This window comes from Salvelinus fontinalis, unplaced genomic scaffold (assembly GCF_029448725.1).
Source record: "Salvelinus fontinalis isolate EN_2023a unplaced genomic scaffold, ASM2944872v1 scaffold_0156, whole genome shotgun sequence".
NCBI classification, from domain to species: Eukaryota; Metazoa; Chordata; class Actinopteri; order Salmoniformes; family Salmonidae; genus Salvelinus; species Salvelinus fontinalis.
Window position 1 is genome coordinate 1 of NW_026600365.1, and position 12,401 is coordinate 12,401.

The following is a 12,401-nucleotide window of genomic DNA, read 5'->3' on the forward strand; positions in this document are numbered from 1 at the left end:
GATGACTGGGCTAGCGTTGGCCGGTAGGGATATCCTTGTCTCATCGCGCTCCAGTGACTCCTGTGGCGGGCCGGGCGCAGTGCGTGCTAGCCAAGGGGGCCAGGTGCACGGTGTTTCCTCCGACACATTGGTGCGGCTGGCTTCCGGGTTGGAGGCGCGCTGTGTTAAAGAAGCAGTGCGGCTTGGTTGTGTTGTGCTTCGGAGGACGCATGGCTTTCGACCTTCGTCTCTCCCGAGCCCGTACGGGAGTTGTAGCGATGAGACAAGATAGTAATTACTAGCGATTGGATACCACAAAAATTGGGGATAAAATTTATAAAAAATTAAAATTAAAAAAAAGTCCTTTTCAGAGAAGTGTGTGTTCACCTTGCCTGCCTGCTACATGTTCATTGTTTGTTTTCTCCTCTTTAAATTAAACATATATATGTTTTAGTGGAGAGACATGGTTTGAATTATGGGTTTGAATAAAGGTAATGATTTAAGGGGAACAGTCAGAGTGGGAATTGAACCCGACAACCTGCTTTTACAGTTTGAGCACACAATGCTATAAAGGTCTGGGGATGTTGGTGGAGACTGTGGTATGCTTACGTTCAATGGAAGTGATAGGGGCAAGTGATAGGGAACCATCTAACATCAAGTTGTCCTGAGCTTCCTCTTAAATTAATTCTACGTCCTGCTTGTTCCAGCAATGAAAGACTCTACCAAGAGGTCCATCAACAGCGACTGGAAGATCGAGCTTCCTGGAGAGTTCCAGCTGGCCGGCACTACAGTGCGCTACGTCCGGAGAGGACTCTGGGAGAAAATGTCCGCCAAGGGACCCACCAAGACCCTGCTGTATCTCATGGTAAACCTATCATGTAGAGAGAGATGGTGTGTGTGTGTGTGTGTGTGTGTTGGGGGGAGTGTGTGTGTGTGTGTGTGTGTGTGTGTGTGTGTGTGTGTGTGTGTGTGTGTGTGTGTGTGTGTGTGTGTGTGTGTGTGTGTGTGTGTGTGTGTGTGTGTGTGTGTGTGTGTGTGTGTGTGTGTGTGTGTGTGTGTGTGTGTGTATCCCTATCATGCAAATGCATGTTGAGCTGATGCATTTACCCTCCTCAGTGTACTCCACATGACAGAGATCAGAGAGGGACAGAGAGAGAGGAAGAGATAAAGAGCATGGAAATTGGGCTTCAAAGGGAGGACGTTTAAATGTAATCTTTATTTAACTAAGCAAGTCAGTTAAGAACAAATTCTTATTTCCAATGACAGCCTACCAGGGAACAATGGGTTAACTGCCTTGTTCAGGGGCAGAATTACATATTTTTACCTTGTCAGTTTGGGGATTTGATCCAGCAACCAGGTGGGTTATTGGTCCAACACTCTAGCCTCTAGGCTACCTGCCACCCCAAATGGCCCTCAGGAGGCATCATGTGATACAGATGTAGTATCTTAATTTGAGCCAGTTTGCTACAGTAGGGAAATATTCCTGCAACAACAGGAAATGTCAGTTATTATGTGGATTATATACAAACATTTGTAGGGATTGATACATTTTTGGTAATGGAAAATTAAGTCTGAAATATCAAAGTGGAAATGTTCAAACTTCAGATGCACTTTTAAAACCTTAAATGCACTACAAGTTTTACATTTCATGATCAAATTAAGAATCATACCACAGGAGGTTGGTAGCACCTTAATTGGGGAGGATGGGCTCATGTCATTGGCTGGAGCGGAATAGGTGGAATGGTATCGAATACACCAAACACATGTTTTGATGGCATTCCATTCCCGCCGCTCCAGCCATTATTATGAGCCGACCTCCCCTCAGCAGCCTCCACTGGATCATACATCTTTACATCGCTGGCAGGGATTATAGAGAATGAATGAATGATCCCTCTCTCATTCTCTCTCCTCCATCTCTCTGTTTCTCTCTCTCTCTCTCTGTTTTTCTCTCTGTTTCTCTCTCTCTCTCTCTCTCTCTCTCTCTCTCAATTCAATTTTAAGGGCTTTACTGGCATGGGAAACATGTGTTTACATTGCCAAAGCAAGTGAAATAGATAATAAACAAAAGTGAAATAATCAATCAAAAATGAACAATAAACTTTACACTCACAAGTTTTAAAGGAATAGACACATTTCAAATGTCATATTATGGCTATGTACACTGTTATAATGATGTACAAATCGATAAAGTACAAAAGGGAAGATAAATAAACATAAATGGATTGTATTTACAATGGTGTTTGTTCTTCACTGGTTGCCCTTTTCTTGTGGCAACAGGTCACAAATCTTGCTGCTGCGATGGCACACTGTGGTATTTCACCCAATAGATATGAGAGTTTATCAAATGTGATTTGTTTTGGAATTCTTTGTGGGTCTGTGTGATCTGAGGGAAATACAGTATGTCTCTCATATGGTCATACATTGGGCAGGAGGTCAGGAAGTGCAGCTCAGTTTCCACCTCATTTTTGTGGGCAGTGTGGACATAGCCTGTCTTCTCTTGAGAGCCAGGTCTGCCTATGGCGGCCTCTGCTAGGCCATGCTCACTGATTCTGTACATAGTCAAAGCTTTCCTTAATTTTCGGTCGGCCACGATGGTCATGTATTCTTCCACTGTGTATTCTCTGTTGAGGGCCAAAATATCATTCCAGTTTTTTGTTAATTATTTCCAATGTATCAAGTAATTATCTCTTGGTTTTCTCATGATTTGGTTGGGTCTAATTGTGTTTCTGTTGCTGTCCTGGGGTTCTGTGGGGTCTGTTTGTGAATAGAGCCCTAAGACCAGCTTGCTTTGGGGACTCTTCTCTAGGCTAATCTCTCTGTAGGTAATGGCTTTGTTTTGGAATGTTTGGGAATCACTTCCTTGTAAGTGGTTGTAGAATTTAACAGCTCTTTTCTGGATTTTGATAATAAGCGGGTATCGGCCTAATTTTTCTCTGTATGCATTATTGGGTGTTTTACCTACACAGAGGATGTTTTTGCAGAATTCTGCTTGCAGAAGCTCAATTTGGTGTTTGTCCCATTTTGTGAATTCTTGGTTGGTGAGTGAACCCCAGACCTCACAACCATAAAGGGCAATGGGTTCTATAACGGATTCAAATATTTTTTGCCAGATCGTATATGAAATGTTATGTTCCTTTTGATGGTATAGAATGCCCTTCTTGCCTTGTCTCAGATCGTTCACAGCTTTGTGGAAGTTACCTGTGGTGCTGATGTTTAGACCAAGGTAGGTATAGTTTGTTGGTGTGCTCTAGGGTAACGGTGTCTAGATGGAATTTGTATTTGTGGTCCTGGCAACTAGACCTTTTTTGTAACGCCGTTATTTTTGTCTTACTGAGATTGACTGTCAGGGCCCAGGTCTGTCAGAGCCCAGGTCTGACAGAATCTGCGCATAAGATCTAGGTGCTGCTGTAGGCCCTCCTTGGTTGGGGACAGAAGGACCAGACCATCAGCAAACAGTAAACATTTGACTTCAGATTCTAGTAAGGTGAGGCCGGGTTGTGCAGACTGTTCTAGTGCCCTCGCCAATTCATTAATATATCTTTTGAAGAGGGTGGGGCTCAAGCTACATCCCTGTCTCGCCCCATGGCCCTGTGGGAAGAAATGTTAGAGTTTTTTGCCAATTTTAACTGCACACTTTTGTTTGTGCGCATGGATTTTATAATGTCTCATGTTTTTCCCCCAACACCGCTTTCCATCAATTTGTAGCAGACCCTCATGCCAAATTGAGTCAAAAGTTTTTTTGAAATCAACAAAGCATGACAAGACTTTGCCTTTGTTTTTGTTTGTTTTTTGTTTGTTTGTCAATTAGGGTGTGCAGGGTGAATACGTGGTCTGTCGTAGGGTAATTTGGTATAAAGCCAATTTGACATTTGCTCAGTATGTTGTTTTCACTGATGAAATGTACAAGTCTTGTAACGGCAGTCCTCCTCCTCTTCATCTGAAGAGGAGGAGTATTGAGGGAACCAAGGCGCAGCGTAGTGAAATGACATATTTATTGAACAAAACACGAACTTGACTAAACTAACAAAAACAACAAACGGTGTAGACAGACCTAGACGACGTACTTACATAAAACAAGAAAAAACGCACGAATAGGAACATAGGCTACACAAACCGAACAAACCGTAAACAGTCCCGCGTGGTGTACAGACACAGACACGGAAGACAATCACCCACAACGAACACTGTGACAACGCCTACCTAAATATGACTCTTAATTAGAGGAACGCCAAACACCTGCCTCTAATTAAGAGCCATACCAGGCAACCCAAAACCAACACAGAAACAGAAAACATAGAATGCCCACCCAACCTCACGTCCTGACCAACTAACACACATAACAAACTAACAGAAATAGGTCAGGAACGTGACATAACCCCCCCCATAAGGTGCGAACACCGGGCGCACCAGCACAAAGTCTAGGGGAGGGTCTGGGTGGGCATCTGACCACGGTGGTGGCTCAGGCTCCGGGCGAGGTCCCCACCCCACCATAATCCATCCTAGCCTCCATCTCCTCCTAAAAATGTCCACCCTCATTTTACCCCCACAAAATCCCCTTAGTAACATCAATGACAGGGACAGCACCGGGACAGAGAGATAGATCAAGACCGAGGGATAGCACAAGACAGAGGGATAGATCAGAATAAAGAGGTAGATCAAGATAGAGAGGGAGATCATGATAGAGGGGCAACTCCGGACTGAAAGGCAGCTCCGGACAGAGAGACAGCTCTGGACTGAGGGGCAGTTCTGGGTATATATAGCCGTTTCTGGCTGAAGGGCAGCTCATGGCTGACTGACGAATCTGGACGCTCATGGCAGGCTGACAGCTCTCGACGCTCATGGCTGGCTGACGGCTATCGACGCTCATGGCTGGCTGACGGCTCTCGACGCTCATGGCTGGCTGACGGCTATCGACGCTCATGGCTGGCTGACGGCTCTCGACGCTCATGGCTGGCTGACGGCTCTCGACGCTCATGGCTGGCTGACGGCTCTCGACGCTCATGGCTGGCTGACGGCTCTCGACGCTCATGGCTGGCTGACGGCTCTCGACGCTCATGGCAGGCTGACGGCTCTCGACGCTCATGGCTGGCTGACGGCTCTCGACGCTCATGGCTGGCTGACGGCTCTCGACGCTCATGGCTGGCTGACGGCTCTCGACGCTCATGGCAGGCTGACGGCTCTGGACGCTCATGGCTGGCTGACGGCTCTCGACGCTCATGGCTGGCTGACGGCTCTCGACGCTCATGGCTGGCTGACGGCTCTCGACGCTCATGGCTGGCTGACGGCTCTCGACGCTCATGGCTGGCTGACGGCTCTCGACGCTCATGGCAGGCTGACGGCTCTCGACGCTCATGGCAGGCTGACGGCTCTCGACGCTCATGGCAGGCTGACGGCTCTCGACGCTCATGGCAGGCTGACGGCTCTCGACGCTCATGGCAGGCTGACGGCTCTGGACGCTCATGGCTCTCTGGCGGCTCTGGCTGCTCATGGCTCGCTGGCGGCTCTGGCAGATCCTGTCTGGCTGGCGGCTCTGGCAGATCCTGTCTGGTTGGCGGCTCTGGCAGATCCTGTCTGGTTGGCGGCTCTGGCAGATCCTGTCTGGTTGGCGGCTCTGGCAGATCCTGTCTGGTTGGCGGCTCTGGCAGATCCTGTCTGGTTGGCGGCTCTGGCAGATCCTGTCTGGTTGGCGGCTCTGGCAGATCCTGTCTGACGGACGGCTCTAGCGGCTCCTGTCTGGCGGGCGGCTCTAGCGGCTCCTGTCTGGCGGACGGCTCTGTAGGCTCATGGCAGACGGGCGGCTTTGCAGGCTCATGGCAGACGGGCGGCTTTGCAGGCTCATTGCAGACGGATGGCTCAGACGGCGCTGGGGAGACGGATGGCTCAGATGGCGCTGGGGAGACGGATGGCTCAGATGGCGCTGGGGAGACGGATGGCTCAGATGGCGCTGGGGAGACGGATGGCTCTGGCCGGATAAGGCGCACTGTAGACCTGGTGCGTAGTGCCGGAACTGGAGGCACCGGGCTAAGGACACGCACCTCCATACTAGTGCGGGGAGCAGGGACAGGGCACACTGGACTCTCAAAGCCCACTCTATACCTGGTGCGTGGTACCGGCACTGGTGACACCGGGCTGAGGGCAAGCACAACAGGATTAGTAGGGGGAGAAGAAACAGTGTGTACAGGGCTCTGGAGACGCACATGAGGCTTAGTGCGTGGTGCCGGAACTGGAGGCACCGAACTGGATACACGCACTGCAGGGAGAGTGCGTGGAGGAGGAACTGGGCTCAGGAGACGCACTGGTAGCCTAGTGCGTAGTGTAGGCGCTGTAGGTACTAGGCTGGGGCAAGGGAGGTGGCACCGGAAATACCGGACCGTGCAGGCGTACTGGCTCTCTTGAGCATTGAGCCTGCCCAACCTTACCTGGTTGAATGCTCCCGGTCGCCCGACCAGTGCGGGGAGGTGGAATAACCCGCACCGGGCTATGTAGGCGAACCGGGGAAACCATGCGTAAGGCAGGTGCCATGTATGCCGGCCCGAGGAGACGCACTGGAGACCAGACACGTTGAGCCGGCCTCATGACACCTGGCTCAATGCCCAATCTAGCCCTACCAGTGCGGGGAGGTGGAATAACCCGCACTGGGCTATGCACTCGTACAGGAGACACCGTGCGCTCTACTGCGTAACACGGCGCCTGCCCGTACTCCCGCTCTCCATGGTAAGCCTGGGAAGTGGGCGCAGGTCTCCTACCTGCCCTTGGCCCACTACCTCTTAGCCTCCCCCCAATAATTTTTTGGGTGTTACTCAAGGGCTTTTTGGGCTTCCGTGCAAGACGCGTCCCCTCATAACTCCGGTTCCCTTCTCCGGTTGCCTCTGCTCTCCTCAGTGCCTCCAGCTGTTCCCATGGGAGGCGATCCCTACCAGCCAGGATCTCCTCCCATGTGTAGCAACCTTTTCCGTCCAATACATCGTCCCAAGTCCATTCCTCCTTCTTTTCCTGTCCCTTACTCCGTTTACTCCGCTGCTTGGTTCTGGATTTTTGGTGGGTGATTCTGTATCGGCAGTCCTCCTCCTCTTCATCTGAAGAGGAGGAGTATTGAGGGAACCAAGGCGCAGCGTAGTGAAATGACATATTTATTGAACAAAACACGAACTTGACTAAACTAACAAAAACAACAAACGGTGTAGACAGACCTAGACGACGTACTTACATAAAACAAGAAAAAACGCACGAATAGGAACATAGGCTACACAAACCGAACAAACCGTAAACAGTCCCGCGTGGTGTACAGACACAGACACGGAAGACAATCACCCACAACGAACACTGTGACAACGCCTACCTAAATATGACTCTTAATTAGAGGAACGCCAAACACCTGCCTCTAATTAACTTCTACTGCCTCAGAAACCCGGATCCGGGAGCACCCCCCACCCCCCACACACTGTTTAGCATAGCTAGCATAGCTTCACAAGTAGATAGTAGCATCTAAATATCATTAAATCACAAGTCCAAGACACCAGATGAAAGATACAGATCTTGTGAATAAAGCCACCATTTCCGATTTTTAAAATGTTTTACAGGGAAGACACAATATGTAAAGATGTACATCTATTACCTAAAAACACATTAGCATAATCCACCATCTTTTATTTGTCCACCAACACCAGTAGCCATCACCAATTCGGCTAAACTAAGATATTTATAGCCCCTAACCAACAAAAAAACTCATTAGATGACAGTCTGATAACATATTTATGGTATGGGATAGGTTTTGTTAGAAAAATGTGCATATTTCAGGTAGCTGCCATAGGTTACAATTGCACCCACCGTCACAAATGGACTAGAATAATTACAATGAGCAACGTGTTTACCTAACTACTAATCATCAAACATTTCGTAAAAATACACAGCATACACGAATCGAAAGACACAGATCCTGTGAATACAGACAATATTTCAGATTTTCTAAGTGTCTTACAGCGAAAACACAATAAATCGTTATATTAGCGTAGCACATAGCACATAGCAGCCCAGCATTGATTCTAGCCAAAGTGAGCGATAAAAGTCAACATCGCCAAAAGATATTAATTTTTTCACTAACCTTCTCAGAATTCTTCCGATGACACTCCTGTAACATCATTTTACAATATACATATACAGTTTGTTCGAAAAGGTGCATATTTAGCCATACAAAACCGTGGTTACACAATGAAAATAGTAGCAAAACAAGCCTGAAAATGTCGGTCGCCATCTTTCAGAGTGATCTGGTTTAATTAATAGCTAATCATATACTTGACTAAAAAATACAGGGTTTACAGGAATCGAAAGACAAATTAGTTCTTAATGCAACCGCTGATTTACATTTTTAAAATTATCCTTACTTTTCAATACAGGGTTCGCCAAGTGAAGCTATACCAAACAAAATGGCGAAATGTGCGTTTAAAATATTTCGACAGAAACACGATTTATCATATTAAATATTGCTTACTTTGAGCTGTTCTTCCATCAGATTCTTGGGCAATGTATCCTTTCTATGTTATAAACGTCTTTTGGTCGATAGATGTCCTCTGTCCTTCGAAATGTCCACCACCAACGACCGACACCCCAAAACGTGTCCAAAGTTTCAGAGTGCACAACAAATAAATTCCTCTAAAATCGCACTAAACGGATATAAATTGCTATAAAACGGTTCAAATTAACTACATTTTGATGTTTTTAACACCTAAAACGAGTGAAAACATGACCGGAGAAATATTGCTGGTTAGAAAACGATTTGGAACGAGGCAGGTCCGATGCCCTTCACGCTTCAGGCGCACGACGAGAAAGGGCGGTCTCTATACATTTTGGTCTTTTATACTGGCTGTGAATATCCCATCGATTCCATTGAAAGCGTGATGACGTACAGACACCCAGAGGAAGACGTAGGCAGTGTCGGTTTCTTCATAGCATTCACTGTCGCCTTAAAAACAGACCCCAGATCAGAGGTAAAAAAAATTGAAATCTGAACCCTGTCATGAAAAGTGCTGTAGAAATTGTTCTGTACAACTCAGAGACAAAATTTCAACTTCTATAGAAACTAGAAGGTGTTTTCTATCCAATAATAACAATAATATGCATATTGTACGATCAAGAATTTAGCACGAGGCAGTTTAATTTGGAGACACAAATATGCTAATGCGGAACAGCACCCCCTATAGTTCCAAGAGGTTAAGAGCCATACCAGGCAACCCAAAACCAACACAGAAACAGAAAACATAGAATGCCCACCCAACCTCACGTCCTGACCAACTAACACACATAACAAACTAACAGAAATAGGTCAGGAACGTGACAAGTCTGCTGTTAAATATAATGCCGAGGATTTTCCCAAGGTTGCTGTTGACGCATATCCCACGGTAGTTATTCCAAATATTAGGGAAGATGCCAGAGCTGAGGATGATGTTAAAGAATTTAAGTATAGCCAATTGAAATTTGTGGTCTGTATGTTGTCTGTATATTGTCCTGTTGTTCATTCAATGTAATTGGAGAATCCAATGGGTTCTGGTAGTCTTTAATAGCTGATTCTAAGATTTGTAATTGATCATGTATATGTTTTGCTGTTTGTTCTTTGTTATGGAGCCAAAAAGATTAGAGAAGTGGTTGATCCATACATCTCCATTTTGTATAGATAACTCTTTGTGTTGTTGTTTGTTTAGTTAGTGTGTTCCAATTTCCCCAGAAGTGGTTAGAGTCTATGGATTCTTCAATTACTTCAATTAAGCTGATTTCTGATGTGCTGTTCCTTCTTCCGTAGTGTATTTCTGTATTGTTTTAGTGATTCACCATAGTGAAGGCATAGACTCAGGTTTTCTTGGTCTCTATGTTTTTGGTTAGATAGGTTTCTCAATTTCTTTCTTAGGGTTTTGCATTCTCCATCCAACCATTTGTTATTTTTGTTAATTTTCTTAGGTTGTCTGCTTGAAATTTTGAGATTTGATAGGGAAGCTGAAAGGTCAAATATACTGTTTAGGCTTTCTACTGCCAAGTTTACACCTTCACTATTACAGTGAAATGTTTTGTCTAGGAAGTTGTCTAAAAGGGATTGAATTTGTTGTTGCCTAATTGTTTTTTGGTAGGTTTCAACACTACTTTCTTTCAATCTTCCTTTGGCTTTGATGCCTCATGATTGAGTATTGCTTTGTTCAAGTAGACTGATTTTGCTGTGATGTGATAGGGATGTTAGTGGGCTGACTGTGAACGCTTTGAGAGACTCCGTGTTGAGGTCAGTAATAAAGTAATCTACACTACTACTGCCAAGGGATGAGCTGTAGGTGTACCTACCATAGGAGTCACCACGAAGCCTACCAATGACTATATTACAGACCCAGTGTGTTTCAGAGCTGTAGGTGTACCTACCATAGGAGTCACCACGAAGCCTACCAATGACTATATTACAGACCCAGTGTGTTACAGAGCTGTAGGTGTACCTACCATAGGAGTCGCCACGAAGCCTACCAATGACTATATTACAGACCCAGTGTGTTACAGAGCTGTAGGTGTACCTACCATAGGAGTCGCCACGAAGCCTACCAATGACTATATTACAGACCCAGTGTGTTACAGAGCTGTAGGTGTACCTACCATAGGAGTCACCACGAAGCCTACCAATGACTATATTACAGACCCAGTGTGTTACAGAGCTGCAGGAGTTGGACCCGTTGTGTTGGTTGTTTTGTCATAGTTGTGTCTAGGGGAGCATATTTGGGAGGAAATACTATCAGCTCCAGGTGGGTTTTTGTCCCCCTATGTGCTGAGGGTGTCAGGTTCTTGTCCAGTTCTGGCATTTAGATCGCCACAGACTAGTACATGTCCCTGGGCCTGGAAATAGTTGATCTCCCCCTCTAGGATGGAGAAACTTTCATCGTTAAAGTATGGGGATTCTATTGGGGGGATATAGATAGCACACATGAGGAAATTTTTCTGTGTTGAGATAATTTCCTTATTAATTTATAGCCGTATGTAAAATGTTCCTGTTTTGACTAATTTAATAGAGTGGGTTAGGTCTGCTCTATACCAAATTAGCATACCTCCTGAGTCTCTTCCCTGTTTCACACCTGGTAGTTTGGTGGATGGGACTACCAGCTCTCTGTAACCTGGAGGGCAACCAGTGGGTCTGTCTCCTCTATACCATGTTTCTTGTAGGATGACAATGTCTGTATTTCCAATTTCTTTGATGAAGTCTAGGTTCCTGCGCATTAGGCCAAAGGCAGATAACCTTAGACCTTGTATATTCCAGGATGAGATAGTGAAAGCTTTGTGTTCCATAGTGTCTAGTGTTGCTTTCAATGGATTTAGGCCCGAACCGTTACAGTAGGTGTGAGCAGAGCATGTTGAGCATCTGATAATACCTCTTAGGTCGTGGGATGGGGCTTGGGCAGGTGTATTCGTGGGGGTTGGGCCTGTTGCTCTGCTCAAGGCCTGGGCATATGTGTGGCAGTCATGTTGAGGTCCTTGCTGTGTGGGGGGCATAGGTCTGATCTGGGGGGGCCTATATACTGTAGGGTGTGGCCAGGCTTTGTTTGTGGCTGGTGATGCTGTGGTCTGGGTGTAGGTCCTCTTGGCGTGGGTTCTCTCAGTGCAGGTCCTTTGGGAGGGGGTCTTGCAGGTCTGGGATGGTGTCTTGCTGGTCTGGGCAGGGTGTCCGTTGCTCTGTTGCTTCTGTTTGAGGTTCTGGGGCTGCGGTTGAGGGTAACATCCTTCAGGGTCCTAGCAAAAGTTGGGATTGCTGCCTTGTAGAGTCTCTCTCTCCTTCCTTTACAAAGTATTTCAGGATGAGTGGGGCCTTGGGGGAGGCTGTATGTTCTGCTAGAGAGGGCAGGTTAAATGTACGTCTGTAATGTGGATCTGGATTGTGCATTGTACTGTTATTGTGGTTGTGCTAAGGTTTGGTGCTATCGTTTTAGGAGGGTGGGGGTAATAAGGTGTTTTTAAGTTCATGAGGATGGCTCGTTAAAGAAAACAAGTCTCTTTCCTTCCTCTCTCTCAATTCAATTCAAGGGGCTTTATTGGCATGGGAAACATGTTTACATTGGCAAAGCAACTGAAAAAAAATTACAGTAATCATTACACTCACAAAAGTTCCAAAATAATAAAGACATTTTAAATGTCATATGATGTCTTTATATTATGTCTCTCTCCTCACTCACTCACTGTGTCTCTGAGCATGACCCAGTCTCTCAGCCCATCTCTATGGTATACACTATCGGGACATTGTGTCTGAACATAACAAGCCAATGTTTCTAAACATAACTCCGTCTCCCCTAGGTGCTGTTGTTCCATGACCAGACCTACGGGATACACTATGAGTACACAGTGTCTCTGAACGTAACTCCGTCTCCCCTAGGTGCTGTTGTTCCATGACCAGACCTACGGGATACACTATG

The 12,401-nt window shown here is 46.3% G+C and overlaps 1 protein-coding gene across 1 annotated transcript; it reads left to right on the forward strand.

Annotated features, from left to right (window-relative positions):
- Positions 1-686: 686 nt before the first annotated feature.
- LOC129843733 (A disintegrin and metalloproteinase with thrombospondin motifs 17-like) lies at positions 687-12,378 on the forward strand (the record flags this gene model as incomplete). The annotated part of the gene is made up of 2 exons (XM_055912315.1): positions 687-844; positions 12,283-12,378. Coding segments are annotated over 2 exons (254 nt in total), but the record flags the coding sequence as incomplete, so codon positions are not given.
- Positions 12,379-12,401: the final 23 nt, after the last annotated feature.